General features: G+C 37.3%; 1 protein-coding gene across 5 annotated transcripts in view; it reads right to left on the bottom strand.

Moving 5' to 3' along the window:
• SRBD1 (S1 RNA binding domain 1) overlaps positions 1-17,240 on the bottom strand; it is a 230,536-nt gene that overhangs the window by 179,819 nt on the left and 33,477 nt on the right. For all 5 annotated transcript variants that reach the window (XM_027113219.1, XM_027113215.1, XM_027113216.1 and 2 more), the window contains exons 10-11: positions 4,349-4,452; positions 275-382 (exon numbers count right to left, since the gene is read on the bottom strand). In XM_027113219.1, coding sequence (XP_026969020.1) covers positions 275-382; positions 4,349-4,452 — 212 coding nt within the window. The remainder of the gene's footprint in view (positions 1-274; positions 383-4,348; positions 4,453-17,240) is intronic.

The following is a 17,240-nucleotide window of genomic DNA, read 5'->3' as shown; positions in this document are numbered from 1 at the left end:
AAATTGCAAGACTAGTATTGCAGAACTGGAAGGGGTACACATTAAGTGGTCAAGATTTGAAAAGTATACCGTAATTAAGAGCTGTGTTTTGTGATCTATGCATGTGAATGCCTCTACAGATTGAAATCTATGCTTAAATTTAAGACTCTGTGATTATGACTCAGTTCTTTTGATTGGCTAATGGATCAACAAATATTTACTACACGCTTTAATGGGCCTATTACCATACATAAAAGTAAACAGTCCAGAAAGTTAAATAAGACAAGATGCATACCTGAACTCTCTACAAAGGAGAGGATAAATAAGGCGTTTAAAGGAATCATCCAGTGAGTTGTATAAGATCTTCATTAACTCTGGCCTTGCAAAGCCACGTGGTCTCCACCTGCAAAAAAGAAAAGCCTATACTAAAACTGATGTAACAATAATAAGGCCATAAAAGGGCTCCTGGAAGAGCAGAGAGGAAGTGGAAAAGGGGAGAAGAAACTTTATTGAATCCAAAGTAACATAATCTGTAAGGAGAGACAGTGATGTCTGAAAATTATTACTATGACATCTGGAGTTCTTATTTTTAAAAACCTGGTAACCATGGTAACACATAAAACTTAAGGGAGGAAAAAACTTTCCTATTCTGGGGAGAGTCCCCAAGGCATTATTAATAATGGTAAAAATTTTTAAGATATGAGAAAGTCACCAAAAAATTACTGAACCACTGCTATAGACTGAATTATGTCCCCTAAAATTAGTATGTTGAAGCCCTAACCCTCAAATCGGATGATATTTGGAGACGGGGCCTTTGGGAGGTAATTAGGTTTAGATGAGGTCATGAGGGTAGGGCCCCCATGAGAGGATTAGTGAGTGCCCTTAAAAGAAGAAATATCAGATACCCCCTTCTCTCTCCCCCCACATCAGGTGAGGACATAATGAGAAGGCTGCTGTCTGCAAGACAAAAAGAGGGTTCTCACCAGAAACCAAATCAGCCTGACCTTGATCTTGGACTTCCAGCCTTCAGAACGGGGAGAAAATAAATTTCTGTTGTTTAAGCCACCTAGTCTATGGTATTTTGTTATGGCAGCTGAAGCTAAGACAAGCACTATGTCCTTCTTTTTCCATTTCTTAATCTCTTCCTGAGAGTTAAAGTAGATTGAGCAAAGGAGAAACTCTGTTCTAACCTTTGCCTCTTGTCATCCTTGAGTAGAACTCACTCTATTCCTCAGGTTGTACTGTTCTACTAGGCAGTGTATCTGCATACATACTGATAAATACAAATGCCAGAGAACCCACTGTTAGTAGAAACTGGAGAAAGAACAGTAAGAGAAAAACACAAGCTAAAAAGGACAAACAAATTCAGTCCTACCACTTCTGTGTTCCCTACTTCTACAGCATCTCTGCCCATGTCCTTCAATGGCTCTTGAATAGAAAACATTAATATTTTATCAATGGTTCCTAATAAACCATTAATATACTTCAGGGGCACTGTCATCTCCCTTACTTATAATGTGATACACCAAAGGCTACATAATAATAACTAATTGAATCCCTTCCATAGAAGGGTATTATTTGAGTCTAGTTTTGTTTTTTAATTTGAACGAAAGTGCTTTTAGGCAGGTCATACATCCTTCCTTCCATCCAAATCCTTGTTTCTCCCTACTGTCACCTATACCTGAGGGCATGAAACGTAGGGAGAACTAGGATATGAATTAGAAAGTTATTAATATTATTTTGTTATGTTACAGGCATACCTTGGAGATACTGTGGGTTTGGTTCCAGACCACCACAATAAAGTGAATATCACAGTAAAGTGAGTCACATGAAGTTTTTGGTTTCCTAGAGCATACAAGAGTTATGGTTATACTATAATGTAGTCTATTAAGTATGTAATACCATTATGTCTTAGAAAACAATGTATATACCTTAACCAAAAAAATAATGCTATTGGAAAAATGGTACCAATAGATATGCTCAACACAGGGTTGCCACAAACTTTCAATTTGTAAAAAAAACAAAAAACCCCAATATCTGTGAAGCACAATAAAGCAAAGTGCAATAAAACTTATAGCTGTGTTGTTGTTATTAATTGGGGAAATTCAATGTCAAACAAAGACATCCCAGAAGAAACATCTGAGACGGCTTTAAAAAAATGAATTGTGGTTTACCAAGTAAGACAAAGGAATAAAAGCATTCTGGGAAGAAACCATACCATATGTAAAAGCTTAGAGGCATGAAAGAGCATGATAAGCTCGAGTAACTAGAAGCAGATTAGTAATACAAGGGCATAAAGCTGCAGGATCAGGTTGCGGGGTAGATGAGGCTAGAAAGTATGGCAGTAGCCAGATTACTGAGGCTCTTATCACCATACTCTGGAGCTTGGCCAGTTAGGAGAGAACATAGACAGCCCTGGGTCATGGGACAATACACTAGGAAAAGAGTCCTTAGAGGCAGGAAGGCCCTAAAGGAATGATTCTTATAATGAATCTATCCGATGTCTGCTGGGGGGTTATTCCCTTTAAAGCCAAACCAAGGTTTCCACATTGCTTGTAGGAAAAAAAATGGAAATCTTTAACATTAGATACCCAATTTCTCTGGAAACCCCAGTAGGCTTCCTTAAACCTCAAGGTTCTCCTGTGGCGTGACTGCTCCCCTCCCTGGAACAGAGTGCTGTGGGTCTATTTTATAACTAAGGATGCCTCAATTATACTCATTCACGGTGACCTTTAGACCACAGACCCAGCTATACTCACTTCCTGCATTACAGAAACTCCTTTTTCTTCCTCACCCCACAGCAATTTCTGTCTCTTGACTGGCTTCCTGTGATCTATTCATTTAGCACTCGAAGGGACCTGAAACAGTATAGCGAAGCCACGGACCTTATTACTTCTAAACTTAAAGGAAATACAATGGGTTTCCCTTACAGGGTATCACTGTAAAACTTGATTCTTCCTCTAATTCAATAGTTAAACACTGCTGAATAAAACTAAGAAGGACCTCACTTTAACTAAATTTCACAATACAAAATACATGCTATGTAAGATGTGCACAATGAAGCATACAAATTAAGACAGAGGTCACAAACTCAAATACCTACGGGGGGTCAGGAAAGTACTGTAAACAAATGAATAAGACCCAGGGCCTATACGTATGTTTTTGACAGAGACATGCTTTATTCACCCATTACAGACAAAGAAATATTCTCCACTTTGGCAAAGAAATATATTCCCCCACATTCAGTATCTATAGATAAAGATAGGCTCTCTCCATCTAGCTTTCATTTTCCCACATTTAAAATAAAAATGGATACAGGATATAGTTCCCCTTAAATCTACCACAAGAAAAAAGCAGCACCATTTAGTGTAGCATTTTCTCAAAGTGATATGACAGACATTTGCGGACAGAATAATTTACAAGACTATCCTATGCATTGGCACTAAAAGCTAGTTTTAAAAAAGAAAAAAAGCTAGTAGCCAGCCTCAGTCATTCATCTGTTATTCCTATAATATCTGATAAATTACATTTTTGATTCAATTATCCTTAATAAACAAAACATTTCAGATATACTATATACAGTATGGTTCTATTAATTCATTTTTCATAAAAGAAAATATACTCTTTATAAAAGATTCATATGGTACAGGATTATAGTAAAAATATATTATATTTCTCTCCCTAGAAATAATCACTATTAATAATTCTTATGTACTTCCCAGATATTTCCTATTTAAACATACACAACATATGTACTTTTTAAATTAAAAAAAAATTTTTTTAACATCTTTATTGGAGTATAATTGCTTTACAGTGGTGTGTTAGTTTCTGCTTTATAACAAAGTGAATCAGCGATACATATACATATATCCCCATATCTCTTCCCTCTTGCGTCTCCCTCCCACCTTCCCTATCCCACCCCTCTAGGTGGTCACAAATCACAGAGCTGAGCTCCCTGTGCTATGCGGCTGCTTCCCACTAGCTATCTATTTTACATTTGGTAGTGTATATATGTCCATGCCACTCTCTCACTTCGTCCCAGCTTCCCCTTCCCCTCTCCGTGTCCTCAAGTCCATTCTCTATGTCTTTATTCCTGTTCTGCCCCTAGGTTCGTTAGAACCTTTTTTTTTTTAGATTCCATATATATGTGTTAGCATACGGTATTTGTTTTTCTCTTTCTGACTTACTTCACTCTGTATGACAGACTCTAGGTCCATCCACTTCACTACAAGACACTATATCCATTGCCTGTCACTGTTTTTGTTTTTTTTAACACAATGGACATCTTTCCATTATCAGTACATATAGATCTCAATATAGCATTTTAAAAATGAAAAAAAGAATATTCTGTAAAAATCTATAAACAGACCTGTTTTGGATGCACCACCTACAGAACTCATTCTTCACTCCATCAGAAATGTTAACCTTGACCGTCAGTATCTTCAAATTTTCTCCACGGTTAATTGCCAGAATCTGAGTGCAAACATATATGGCAAAGACTGATGATCCACAAAATATATAAATGATCAATTTAACCAGTCAATATTTGTGAAACAAACTGGGTGGTTATCCAGCCTAGAGCTATATCAATTTTGTATTCATTTATTTACCAAGAATGTATTCAAAAATAATCATTTCTTTATATTTTTTCAAGTATTTTCAAAATAAAATACAGGTACAAAGCCTATAATATTCACAGGAAGAGATAGTGTTGATCTAAAAATCTCATTTCAGATCCTATTAATTGAAAGTTTTTGATCATCTAGAGTTAGAAGGATATACTTCTTATATTTGTGAAAAAACATTACTAAGATAAATACAAACATGGAAATTTCTAAGTGGAATATTTAATAACTACTGTTACCATTTATTGAGCACTTACTAATTGTCAGGCCCATCTAAGCACTTTAAATACATTAACTCATTTATCTTCAAAGCCACCAGTGATGTATGTATTAACATCTTACTCTTGTATGATAATTTTTCTAAGACTAACTTTTCCTAAATCACAAAGCTAGCAAGTAGCAAAGGAGGAATTTAAATGCAGATCGACCTGTCTCTGCTTTTAATTAATATATTAAAAGAACAATTGCTTTAAAACACATTAAAAACACTCCTTAAAGAAAAGCAAACAAACCTAAAGCAAGAAGAAGAAAGGAAATAATAAAGAACAGAGGGAAAATTAATAAAATGGAGAATAGAAAAACAACAAAAAATATCAACAAAACCAAAAGGTGGTTCTTGGAAAATATCAACAAAATTGACAAACCTTTCACTAGAGTGACCAAAGAAAAAAGGGAGACATTCCAATTATCAAAATCAGGAATGAAAGAGGGGCCATTAATATGAATGTTATAGAAATAAAAAGAATCATAAGAGAATACTATGAACAACTGTATGCCAAATTAGATCACTTAAATAAAACGAACAAATTCCTAAAAAGACACAAACTTCTAAACTAGAATAAAAAAGAAATAGAAAATTCAAAATTATCTATAACAAGAGATAGAATTAGTAATTTTAAAATTTCCCACAAGGAAATACCCAGGCTCATATGGCTTCACTGCTGAATTCTACTAAACATTTAAAAAAGAATTAATAAGAATTCTTCACAAACTCTTCCAAAAATACAATAGAAGAAAAAACTTCCTGACTCTATTTACCCTGTTCTTGCAAGAACACTGCAAGAGAAAAGTAAAGACCATTGCCTCTTATGAATATAGATGTAAAATTTCTCAATAAAATACTAGTAAACTAAACCCAGAAACATATAAAAAGGATTATACACAAGGATCAAAAGGGATTTATTCCAGAAAAGCAAGGTTGGTTTAACATCCAAAAAAGAAGTAATGTAATACATCATAACTATAGAATAAAAACAAAAATTACATGATCATTTCAATAAATGCAGAAAGAATATTTGAGAAAATTCCAGCAGTTGTTTATGATAAAAATACTCAAGAAACTAGGAAGAGAAAGCAAATTCTTCAACATGATAAAGGGCACATACAAAAACTCCACAGATAACATAATGTTTAATAGTGAAAGACTGGATGCTTTCCCTCTAAGATTACAAGGGTGTCTCCTCTTGCACTTGCTTTTCAACATTGTACTGGAGGGTCTATCTAGGGAAATTAGGCAAGAAAAAGAAATAAAAGCCCTCTAGATTGAAAAGAAAGAAGTTAAAACTATTTGCAGATACTATGATCTGTATACAGAAAATCCTAAGGAAACCACTATAAAACTATTAGAACTAATAGAGTTCAGTAAGGTTGCAGGATAATCAATTTCTACACACTAGCAATAAACACCCTAAAAATAATTTTTTAAAATTCCATTTACCATACCACCAGCACAAATAAAATACTTTCCAATAAATTTAACAAAAGAAGTTCAGAATTATACACTGAGAACTATAAAATATTGTTTTTAAAAAAAATTGAAGAAGACCTAAATAAATGGAAAGACATCCCAGGTCCATGGATCAAAAGGCTTAATATTGCTAAATAGCACTAATCCCCAAATTACTTCATAAATTCAATGTGATCCCTATCAAATCCCAGCTAGCTTCTTTGCAGAAATTGACAAACTAATTCTAAGATTAATATAGAAATGCAAGGGACCCAGAATAACCAAGTCTATTTTGTAAAAAAAGAACAAACCTGGAGGACTCCCACTTCTCAATTTCAAAACTTACTACAAAACTACAGTAATCAAGACAGTGTGGTACTGGCATTACAGATAAACATACAGATGAATGGAATAGAATTCAGAGTCCAGAAATAAATCTATACATCTACCATCAAGTGAATGTCAACAAGGGTGCTAAGACAATTAAATGGGGAAAATACAGTCTTTTCAACAAGTGATGCTGGGACAATTGATGGCCAAATTCAAAAGTATGAAGTTGGACAGCTTCTTCACACCATACACAAAAATTAGCTCAAAACTGATCATAGACCTTAATATAAAAACCAAACCTATAAAATGCTTAGAAGAAAATACTTGAGAAAATCTTCATGACCTTGAGTTACATAAGGCCTTAGGTAAAACACCACACGCATAATCAACACAAGAAAAAAATAAATAGATTGGATTTCAACAAAATTATAATTTTTATATCTCAAAGGATACTATCAAAAAATTGAAAAGAAAGCACTTAGCACAGGAGAAAAGTTTTACAAATCATGTATCACATACAGGACTTATATCTAAAACATACAAATATCTCTTATAACTCAACAATAAAAAGACACAACCTAACAAACATGTGCAAAAGGTCTAAAGAGACATTTTTTCAAAGATAATATAGAAATGTCCAATAAGTACATGAAAAGATGCTCAACATCATTAGTTAGAAGAGAAGTGCAAACCAAAACCATAATGAGAAATCAGTTCATACTAAAATGGCCATAATCAAAAAGAGACAGGGACTTCTCTCATAGTGCAGTAGTTAAGAATCCACCTGCCAATGCAGGGGACACAGGTTCAAGTCCTGGTCTAGGAGGATCCCACATGCCACAGAGCAACTAAGCCTGTGTGCCACAACTACTGAGCCTGTGCTCTAGAGCCTGCAAGCCACAACTACGGAGCCTGCAAGCCACAACTATGGAGCCCAAGTGCCACAACTACTGAAGCTTGCGCACCTAGAGCTTGTGCTCCACAACAAAAAGAAGTCACTGCAATGAGAAGCCTGCACACCACGATGAAGAGTAGCCCCCGCTCGCTGCAACTAAAGCCCACGTGCAGCAACGAAGACCCAATGCAGCCAAAAATAAAATAAAATAAAATTTATATATAAAAAAAGATAGACAATAAATAAGTATCAGTGAGGATGTAAAGAAACAGAACTTTCATAAACTGCTGGTGGGAAGGTAAAATGGTATAGCCACTCTGGAAAACAGCAACATTAATTTATATTAATTCTAAAGGTATTTTCAAGTAAAATGTTAAATATAGAACAAATCCTCAAAGTTTAAAAAATTACAGATACTGGAGCTTCCCTGGTGGCGCAGTGGTTGAGAATCTGCTTGCCAATACAGGGGACACAGGTTCGAGCCCTGGTCTGGGAAGATCCCACATGCCACGGAGCAACTAGGCCCGTGAACCACAACTACTGAGCCTGCATGTCTGGAGCCTGTGCTCTGCAACAAGAGAGGCCGTGACAGTGAGAGGCCCGCGCACCGCGATGAAGAGTGGCCCCCACTTGCTGCAACTAGAGAAAGCCCTTGCACAGAAACTAAGACCCAACACAGCCATAAATAAATAAATAAATAAATTTTAAAAAATTACAGATACTTTAAAAAAATTCTTTAAATATATTTGAGAAATTTCTAAGGTAAACATTGGCAGAAATAAAATAATCAGTTAAAAATAAACTTCTAATACAAAATAAACTTTAGTTTGGGCTGGACAAAATCTTCAATGTCTGCCAGCTCTCTGAAATACTGAAAGGAACACTGAACAGTAAATAAAAGTTCTTCATCCAAGAATTTATCAGTAATAAATTCATTCATGCAGAATACAATATTATAGGGGAAAAAGAGTTAATTCAGATTTATATAAATACACTATTAGGGACTTCCCTGGTGGTGCAGTGGTTAAGAATCCACCTGCCAATGCAGGGGACATGGGTTTGATCCCTGGTCCAGGAAGATCCCACATGCCATGGAGCAACTAAGCCCGTGCACCACAACTACTGAGCCCGCGTGCCACAACTACTGAAGCCCGTGCGCTTAGAGTTCGTGCTCCGTAACAAGAGAAGCCACTGCAATGAGAAGCCCACACACCACAACAAGGAGTAGCCCCCGCTCGCCGCAATTAGGGAAAGCCCACGTGCAGCAACAAAGACCCAATGCGGCCAAAAAAAAAAAAAACCCAAATAAATAAAAATATAAATACACTATTGTATCAAAATATATTATTGGAGGGTGCTTTTTTTCCCACCATACCTAGTAAAGTCATAGGTCAAACTTTAAAAAATCTTAACATAGAAGATCCATGGTATAAAAGGGAGTGGAGTAGCAGAAACAGAGCTTGGGGCAAAAACTGAGGTTGAAAGTAAATACAGAGTTAAAGCAGAATTACTGTAGATGGCAGTACTGAATGTGAAACAGGTATTTTAAAAGACAAAGAAAGTGAGACATTAGTGAAAGAAGCTACAGAAAAGAATGGGAAGGCTGAGTTACAAATTCATGTAGTGGAAAGCAGCACATTAAGGACCAATGTGGAGAAGAAAGAAAACAAGATGCAGCTAGAAGAATTAATTTAGTAGACAGCTATAACAGCTCTTCCCACAGCATTTGGAGAAGGAGTTCCAGGTACCGCTGTTCCTTTACCACTGTCTATCATCATTCTCCCTCACTTCTGTATTCTGGGATGCTGTATGCTGGGCTATCTAGGTGAAAGCTGAAAAACAGAGTCTGGAGTCAGGGACATGAGGCCTTAGCACTACAGGGATTAAAAATCCATCTTTGTGAGCTAGTATATCATCACTCTAGCCTGCAAGATAACTAGAAAGTTCTCAAAACACGGGTCCGTTTTTCAAAACTGATATTCCCAAAATGTTCTACTTTCTCAGGTCTTAAGACTGTCACACTTAGAAGCCTGTGTTAGTCACAAACTTAGATTCAACCACAAACTAACTCAGAATGCCACATGTGCTAATAAGCACACTAGTTAGAATGCAGAGACCAAAATGTTTTCAAGCAAATACTAGAAAGACTAAGTTTTAATAGAGTAAAAGTATTCATATTTTTCCAAAGTTGCAATAAAATTAAATCAAATAAAGGGAGATAAAATCCAGCACAAAATCATTTCTGCAAAAGGAATTTTAGTATTTTAGTCACTGGCTTTATTAAAAACTCTTTTTCATTAGGCTCTATCAGTAGACAATAGCTAGGTAAGTAAAATTTCACTCTTCTAACAATTTTTCCAATTATCAAAAGTATTCATTTCACCACATATTTTACAGTGTACACAAAGGTAAAAAGAACAACTTCGATATAATAGAGAAACACTTCAAAAGTTCAACAGCAGGGACCATGTCATCTACATACCCCAAGTAGGCACCAATACATAATAAGTGTTCAAGAAGTATTTGTAGCGTAACTGAAGACTCTTCATGTTATGTTACACACACACACACACACACACACACACACACACACAGAATAATAACATACCTTTTCATATCTATACCACCGTAAGTTTTTTTAATTACATTTTTAAGGAAGATAACTAAACATTATCAATGAAAAGCGACGCATTCTCGTCTTTTTCATTATCCTCTCCTTATAACGGTAAAATTCAGAAAGGAAGAAAAAGTAAATTTAAAAAATGATTCATTGAGGAATTTCAGGTTTAAAGAACACTGGCAGGCCCCTCATTCTAAATCCCCCCCCTCATACTCCTATAAAACCAATAAAGTGAATAAATAAAACAACACAGGACCCACATCTTCAGCATTTCTAAGAAACAGAGAATTAGATTGGCATCTGATTTCAAAAACAAGCAAACAAAAAAAAAAAACTTGCAAAGTAAGACAACAACAGAGCAACACGTTTGACAAACTTAAGGAAAGAAAGTGCAAACAAAAAATATTATACTGGGCTTCCTTAGTGGCACAGTAGTTAAGAATCTGCCTGCCAATGCAGGGGACACAGGTTTGAGCCCTGGCCCGGGAATATCCCACATGCCGCGGAACAACTAAGCCCATGCGCCACAACTACTGAGCCTGTGCTCTAGAGCCCACGAGCCACAACTACTGAAGCCCGTGCGCCTAGAGCCTGTGCTCCACAACAAGAGAAGCCACCACAATGAAGAGTAGCCCCGCTTGCCACAACTAGAGAAAGCCCACGTGCAGCAATGAAGACCCAACGTAGCCAAAAATAAAATAAAAAATAAAATTTAAAAAAATCATTGGATTATTAAAAATATATATATTTACTGAGCTAAACTATCCTTCAAGTATCAAGGACATAGGAAACAATTGTGACTGTGTAAAAACTCAGAATTACAGGCATATCTCGGAGATATTACAGGTTCAGTTCCAGACTACTACAATAAAACAACATCACAATAAAGCAAGTCATACATGTTTTTTGGTTTCCCAGTGCATATAAAGGTTATGTTACACTATACTTTAGTCTAGGTGTGCAATAACATTATGTCTAAAAAAAAAGATGTACATACCTTAAATTAAAAGTGGCTATCATCAAAGAGAACACAAATAACAAATGTTGGAAAGGATGTGGAGAAAAGGGTACCCTGTACATTGTTGCTGAGAATGTAAATTGGTGCAGCCACTGTGGAAAACAGTTTGGAAGTTCCTCAAAAAACTAAAACTAGGGCTTCCCTGGTGGCACAGTGGTTACGAATCTGCCTGCCAATACAGGGGACGTGGGTTTGAGCCCTGGTCTGGGAAGATCCCACATGTCACAGAGCAACTAAGCCCACGAGCCACAACTACTGAACCTGCGTGCCACAACTACTGAAGCCCATGCACCACAACTATTAAAGCCTGCATGCCTAGAGCCTGTGCTCCGCGACAAGAGAAGCCACTGCAATGAGAAGGCTGCGCAACACAACGAAGAGTAGCCCCTGCTCACTGCAACTAAAGAAAGCCCATGCTCAGCAACAAAGACCCAACAGAGCCAAAAATAAATAAATAATTAATTAAAAAACAAAACAAAACAAAACCTAAAACTAGAACTACCATATGGCCCGGATTCCACTCTTGGGTATACACCCAAAACAAAAACACTAATTTGAAAAGATAAATGCACCCCAATGTTCATAGCAGTATTATTTACAATTGACAAGATATGGAAGCAACCTAAGTGTCCATCAACAGAAGAATGGATAAAGAAGATGTGACAGATAGATAGACAGATATAGATACACACTGTGGAGTACTACTCAGCCATAAAAAAGAACAAAATTTTGCCATTTGCAACAACATGGATGGACTTGGAGAGTATTATGCTAAGTAAAATAAGTCAGAAAGAGAAAGACAAATACTGTATGATACCACTTTTATATGGAATATAAAAAATACAACAAACTAGTGAATATAGCAAAAAACAAATAGACTCACAGATATAGAGAACTAGAGTACCAGTGGGGAGAGGGAAAGAAGGAGGGGCAAAGATAGGATAAGGGGATTAAGAGGTACAAACTACTAATATTCTGTATAAAATAAGCTACAAGGATATATTGTACAACACAGGGAATGTAGCAAATATTTTATAATGACTACAAATGGAGTATAACCTTCTAAAATTGTGAATATACTGTAACCTATAATTTATATAATATTGTACATAAACTATACTTCAATAAAAATTAAAAATAAATTTTTAAAATTAAAAAATACTTTAATGCTAAAAAGTCATAGTCATCATCTGAACCTTCAGCAAGCCATAATCTTTTTGCTGGTGGAGGGTCCTGCCTCCGTGTTGACAGCTGCTATCTGATGGGGTGGTGGCTGCTGAGGGCTGGGGTGGCCGTGGCAATTTCTTAAAAGAAGACGACAATGAAGTTTGCCGCATCGACTGACTCTTCCTTTCAGGAACAATTTCTCTGTAACATGCAATGCTGATAGCATTTTACTCACAGTAGAACTCCTTTCAAACCTGGAGTCAATCCTCTCAAACCCTGACATTGCTTTATCAACTAAGTTGATGTAACACTCTAAATCACTTGTTGTCATTTGAACAATCTTCACCAGGAGCAGATCCCATCTCACAAAACCTCTTTCTTTGCTCATCCGTAAGAAGTAACTCCTCATCAATTAAAGTTTAGTCATGAGATTTCAGCAATTCTTTCACATCTTCAGCCACCAGTTCTAATTCTGTTTCTCTTGCTATTTCCATCACAACTGCAGTTACTTCCTTTACTGAAGTCTGGAACCCTTAAAAGTCACCCATAAGGATTAGAATCAATTTCTTCCAAACTCCTATTAATATTGATATTATATCTCTTCCCACGAATCACAAGTGGTCTTAATGGCATCTAGAGTGGTGAATCCCTTCTAGAGGTTTTTTTTTTTTGTTTGTTTGTTTTTTTTTTGCGGTACGCAGGCCTCTCACCGCTGTGGCCTCTCCCACAGGCTCCGGACGCACAGGCCCAGCGGCCATGGCTCACGGGCCCAGCTGCTCCACGGCATGTGGGATCTTCCCGGACCGGGGCACGAACCCGTGTCCCCTGCATCAGCAGGCGGACTCTCAACCACTGCACCACCAGGGAAGCCCCTTTCTAGAGGTTTTCAATTTACTTTGCCCAAATCCATCAGAGGAATCATTATCTATGGCAGCTATAGCCTTATGAAATGCATTTCTTAAATAATAAGACTTGAAAGTTGAAATGACTCCCTGACCCATGGGCTGCAGAATGGATGTTGTGTTAGCAGGCATGAAAACAACATTAATCTCATTGTACATCTCCATCAGAGGTCTTGGGTGATCAGGCATATTGTGAATAAGCAGTAATATTTTGAAAGGAATCTTTTTTCCTGAGCAGTAGGTCTCAACTGTGGGCTTAAAATATTTAGCAAACCATGTTGTAAACAGATGTGCTGTTATCCAGGCTTTGTTGTTCCATTTATAGAGCACTGGTAAATGAGCATTGGCTTCAATTTCAAGTCACCAGCTGCATTAGTCCCTAACAAGAAAGACCCTATCCTTTGAAGCTTTGAAGCCTTGAAACCAGGCATTTTACTCCTCTCTAGCTATGAAAGTCCTAGATGGCATCTTCTTCAAGTATAAGGCTGTTTCGTTTATAATGAAAATCTGTTGTTTACTGTAGCTACCTTCATTAATTATCTTAGTTAGACCTTCTGCATAACTTACTGCAGCTTCTACATCAGCACTTGCTGCTTCACCTTGTACTTTTTTTTTTTTAATAAATATTTATTTACTTACTTACTTATGGCTGCGTTGGGTCTCCACTGTTGCGTGTGGGCTTTCTCTAGTTGCAGCGAGTGGGGGCTACTCTTCGTTGCAGTGCGCGGGCTTCTCTTGTTGCGGAACACAGGCTCTAGGCACGCGGGCTTCAGTAGTTGTGGCTCATGGGCTCTAGAGCGCAGGCTCAGTAGTTGTGGTGCACAGGCTTAGTTGTTCTGCGGTATGTGGGATCTTCCCGGACCAGGGATCAAACCCATGTCCCCTGCATTGGCAGGCGGATTCTTAACCACTGTGCCACAAGGGAAGTTCCTCACCTTGTACTTTTATGTTATGGAGAAGGCTTCTTTCCTTAAACCTCACGAACCAACCTTTGCTAACTTCAAGCTTTTCTTCTGCAGCTTCCTTAACTCTCAGCCTTCATAGAACTGAATAGAGTTTGGGCCACGCTATGGATTAGGCTTTGGCTTAAGGGAGTGTTACAGCTGATTTGATCTTCTATCCAGACCACTGAAACTTTCTCCATATCAGCAATAAGGCTGTTTCACTTTCTTATCATTTGTGTGTTCACTAGAGTAGCAGTCTTAGTTTCCTTCAAGAACTTATCCTTTGTATTCACAACTTGGCTACCTATTTGGCACAAGAGGCCTAGATTGCAGCCTACCTTGGCTTTTGACATATCTTCCTCACTAAGCTTAATCATTTCTAGCTTTTGATTTAAAGTGAGAGATGTGCAACTCCTTCCTTTCACTGAACACTTAGGGGCCACTGTTGGGTTATTAAATGGCCTAATGTCAATATTATTGTGTCTCAGGGAATAGGGAGGCCCAAGGAGGATAGAGACGGAGGGAACAGCTGGTCCATGGAGCAATCAGAACACACATAATACTTAACAATTAAGTTTGCTGTCTTATATGGGTGCAGTCATGGCACCTCAAAACAATTACAACAGTAATGTCAAATATCACTGATCACAGATCACCAGAACAAATATAATAATAATGGAAAATTCTGAAATATTGAGAGAATTACCAAAATGTGACACAAGAGACACAAAGTCAGCAAATGCTGTTGGAAAATGGTGCCAACAGACTTGTATGAAACACAGTTGCCACAAACCTTCAATCTGTAAAACACACAGTATCTGCAAAGCACAATAAAGCAAAAAGCACTACGGAATAAGGCATACCTGTACTATACACATAAAATCTTCTTGAGAAATATACAAGAGCAGAGGCCAGCAAACTATGGCCCATGGACCAAATCCAGTCTAACATGTTTTCATAAATAAAATTTTATTAAAACACAACCATGCTCATTCATTTATGTATTAGCTGTGACTGCTTTCATGCTGCAATGGCAGTTGTGTAGCTGCAGGAAGAGGCATCTAGCTCACAAAGTCTAAAATATTTTCTCCCTGATCCTTTACAGAAAAACTTTGCCAACTACATACTAGACTAGAGAATAAGCTTCAATCAGCTTAAAAGAAGACTGGAAAATTTTGGCAAAAGGACTAAGGGCAAGCATTTCATATAATTGTAGGGCTAAGAGTAAAACAAGGGTGAAATCAATTTCCATTGAGAAAATACAGGTTGCAATCCTGATACCAAAGTAGACTTCAAGCTAAAAACGATTAAACAAGATAAAGAAGGACAGTTCATAAGGTTAAGGCCACATGCTGGTTTTGGAATAGAACAGGGGAATACACACCACACTTTAAAGATGCTGTCAGGTGTGATATCACCAAAGTGGTGGAGTAGGGAATTCCAAAACTCCAAACCTCTACAAAAGCAACAAACTGGCAAGAACTGCCAGATTCTACTTTTTCAGAACTCTGGAATCTAATCAAAAACTTAAAACAATCAGAGGAACACTTAAAGAAGCTGCAGAATTTTGGTGAAAGAGCACTTTTAACTTACCCACTTACCATCCTCCACTCTGCAGTTCAGCAGTGGCAGTGAAGATAACAGCCTACTTCTGCTAGTACCAGAGGGAGCAATATGGACCTTATTCTCCAAAGTTTGTGATTATGTGTTTTGATCTGTCTCATGGCTCCCTGACGGTTTGGCTCAAGGGCTTGCCTTTGTTTTGCTTGTCTCAGAGCTTCCCCAGGAAGCTCCTGGGTGGCATTTGTTCAAAGTATTTAAAGGCAATGTGTTAGCTGCAGTTTCAAGGGGTAAGGGATAACACCTGGGGATAAGGGATTATAGTCAGGGCAACCATCAGACAGACCAGAAAAACCTGGGAAGGAAGAGGCTAGTAAAGGAGATAATTGAGAGGAAAGGGGCTTTTTTAAATTTCCACATATTTTAGGAAATCTAAGAGGTCATGCACGCATTCAGGACTAGACAGACACCTGCTCTGAAAAGACCTGGGAAGACATTAAGTTTTCACCTCTGTCTGACCTTTGAGCTCCACACAAAGACAAAGTGAAGGCTAAGGTAGAGTTGTAAACAGCCTCGCTAAGCATTGAAGGGTGCCCCAACATAGAGCAAATACGCAGGACCAGGAAAGTTGTTATTTGTTTTGGCTCTAGGAATGAAGGAAATCTCTGTCAAGTAACTAGCTGTCCACTAAGCTAATAGACCAGGGACCTCAGTGGCCAAACATGACAAAGAATACAGACTACAGAAACAGTTCAGAAGTCGCTAAATAAACCACAAAACCCCACAACAGCAACAACAACAAATGCCGGGGAGGGGGGAAGAATCTGATTTTCAGTGTTGCCAACTTATAATATTCAAAATGACAAGTTTTAACAAAAAATTACATGGCAGGCAAAGAAACAAGAAAATATGACCCATTTACAGAAAAACGAAATTAACAGAAACCATCTCTGAGGAAGTTCAGACTTCGGCATTACTAGACACACTTTAACTGTCTTAAATATGCTCAAAGTTAAAGGAAATCAGAGTCCTAAAGGAAATCATGAGCATGTTATCCCAACAAATACAGAATATCAATAAAGAGCTGGGTATTATAAAAAAGAACCAAAGAGAAATTCTTGAGCAAAAAAGTACAATGACTGAAATGAAAAATTTACTAGAGGGGTTCAATATTTGAACAATCAGAAGAAAGAATCAGCAAACTTGAAGATATGTCAATTGAGATTACATAGTCTGAGAAGAATTAAAAGAAAGAAAAAAAAGAAATAAACAAAGGCTAAGAGACTTGTGGGACACTCTCAAGCATGCCAACACACATATAATGGGAGACCCAGGAGAAAAGGGATCAAAGAATATTTGAAGAAATAATGGCCAAAATTTTCCCAATTTTGATCAGAAACATCTAACTACACAACCAAAAATCACAACAAACTCCAAGAAAAATAAACTCAGAGAGATCCACAGCAAGACAAAT

The sequence above is a fragment of the Aethalodelphis obliquidens genome, unplaced genomic scaffold (genome assembly GCF_003676395.1).
Source record: "Aethalodelphis obliquidens isolate GAN/ISIS:26980383/991018 unplaced genomic scaffold, ASM367639v1 scaffold12, whole genome shotgun sequence".
Classification (NCBI taxonomy): Eukaryota; Metazoa; Chordata; class Mammalia; order Artiodactyla; family Delphinidae; genus Aethalodelphis; species Aethalodelphis obliquidens.
Note: the sequence above shows the minus strand (reverse complement) of the source record. Positions and strands in the feature narration are given on the sequence as shown.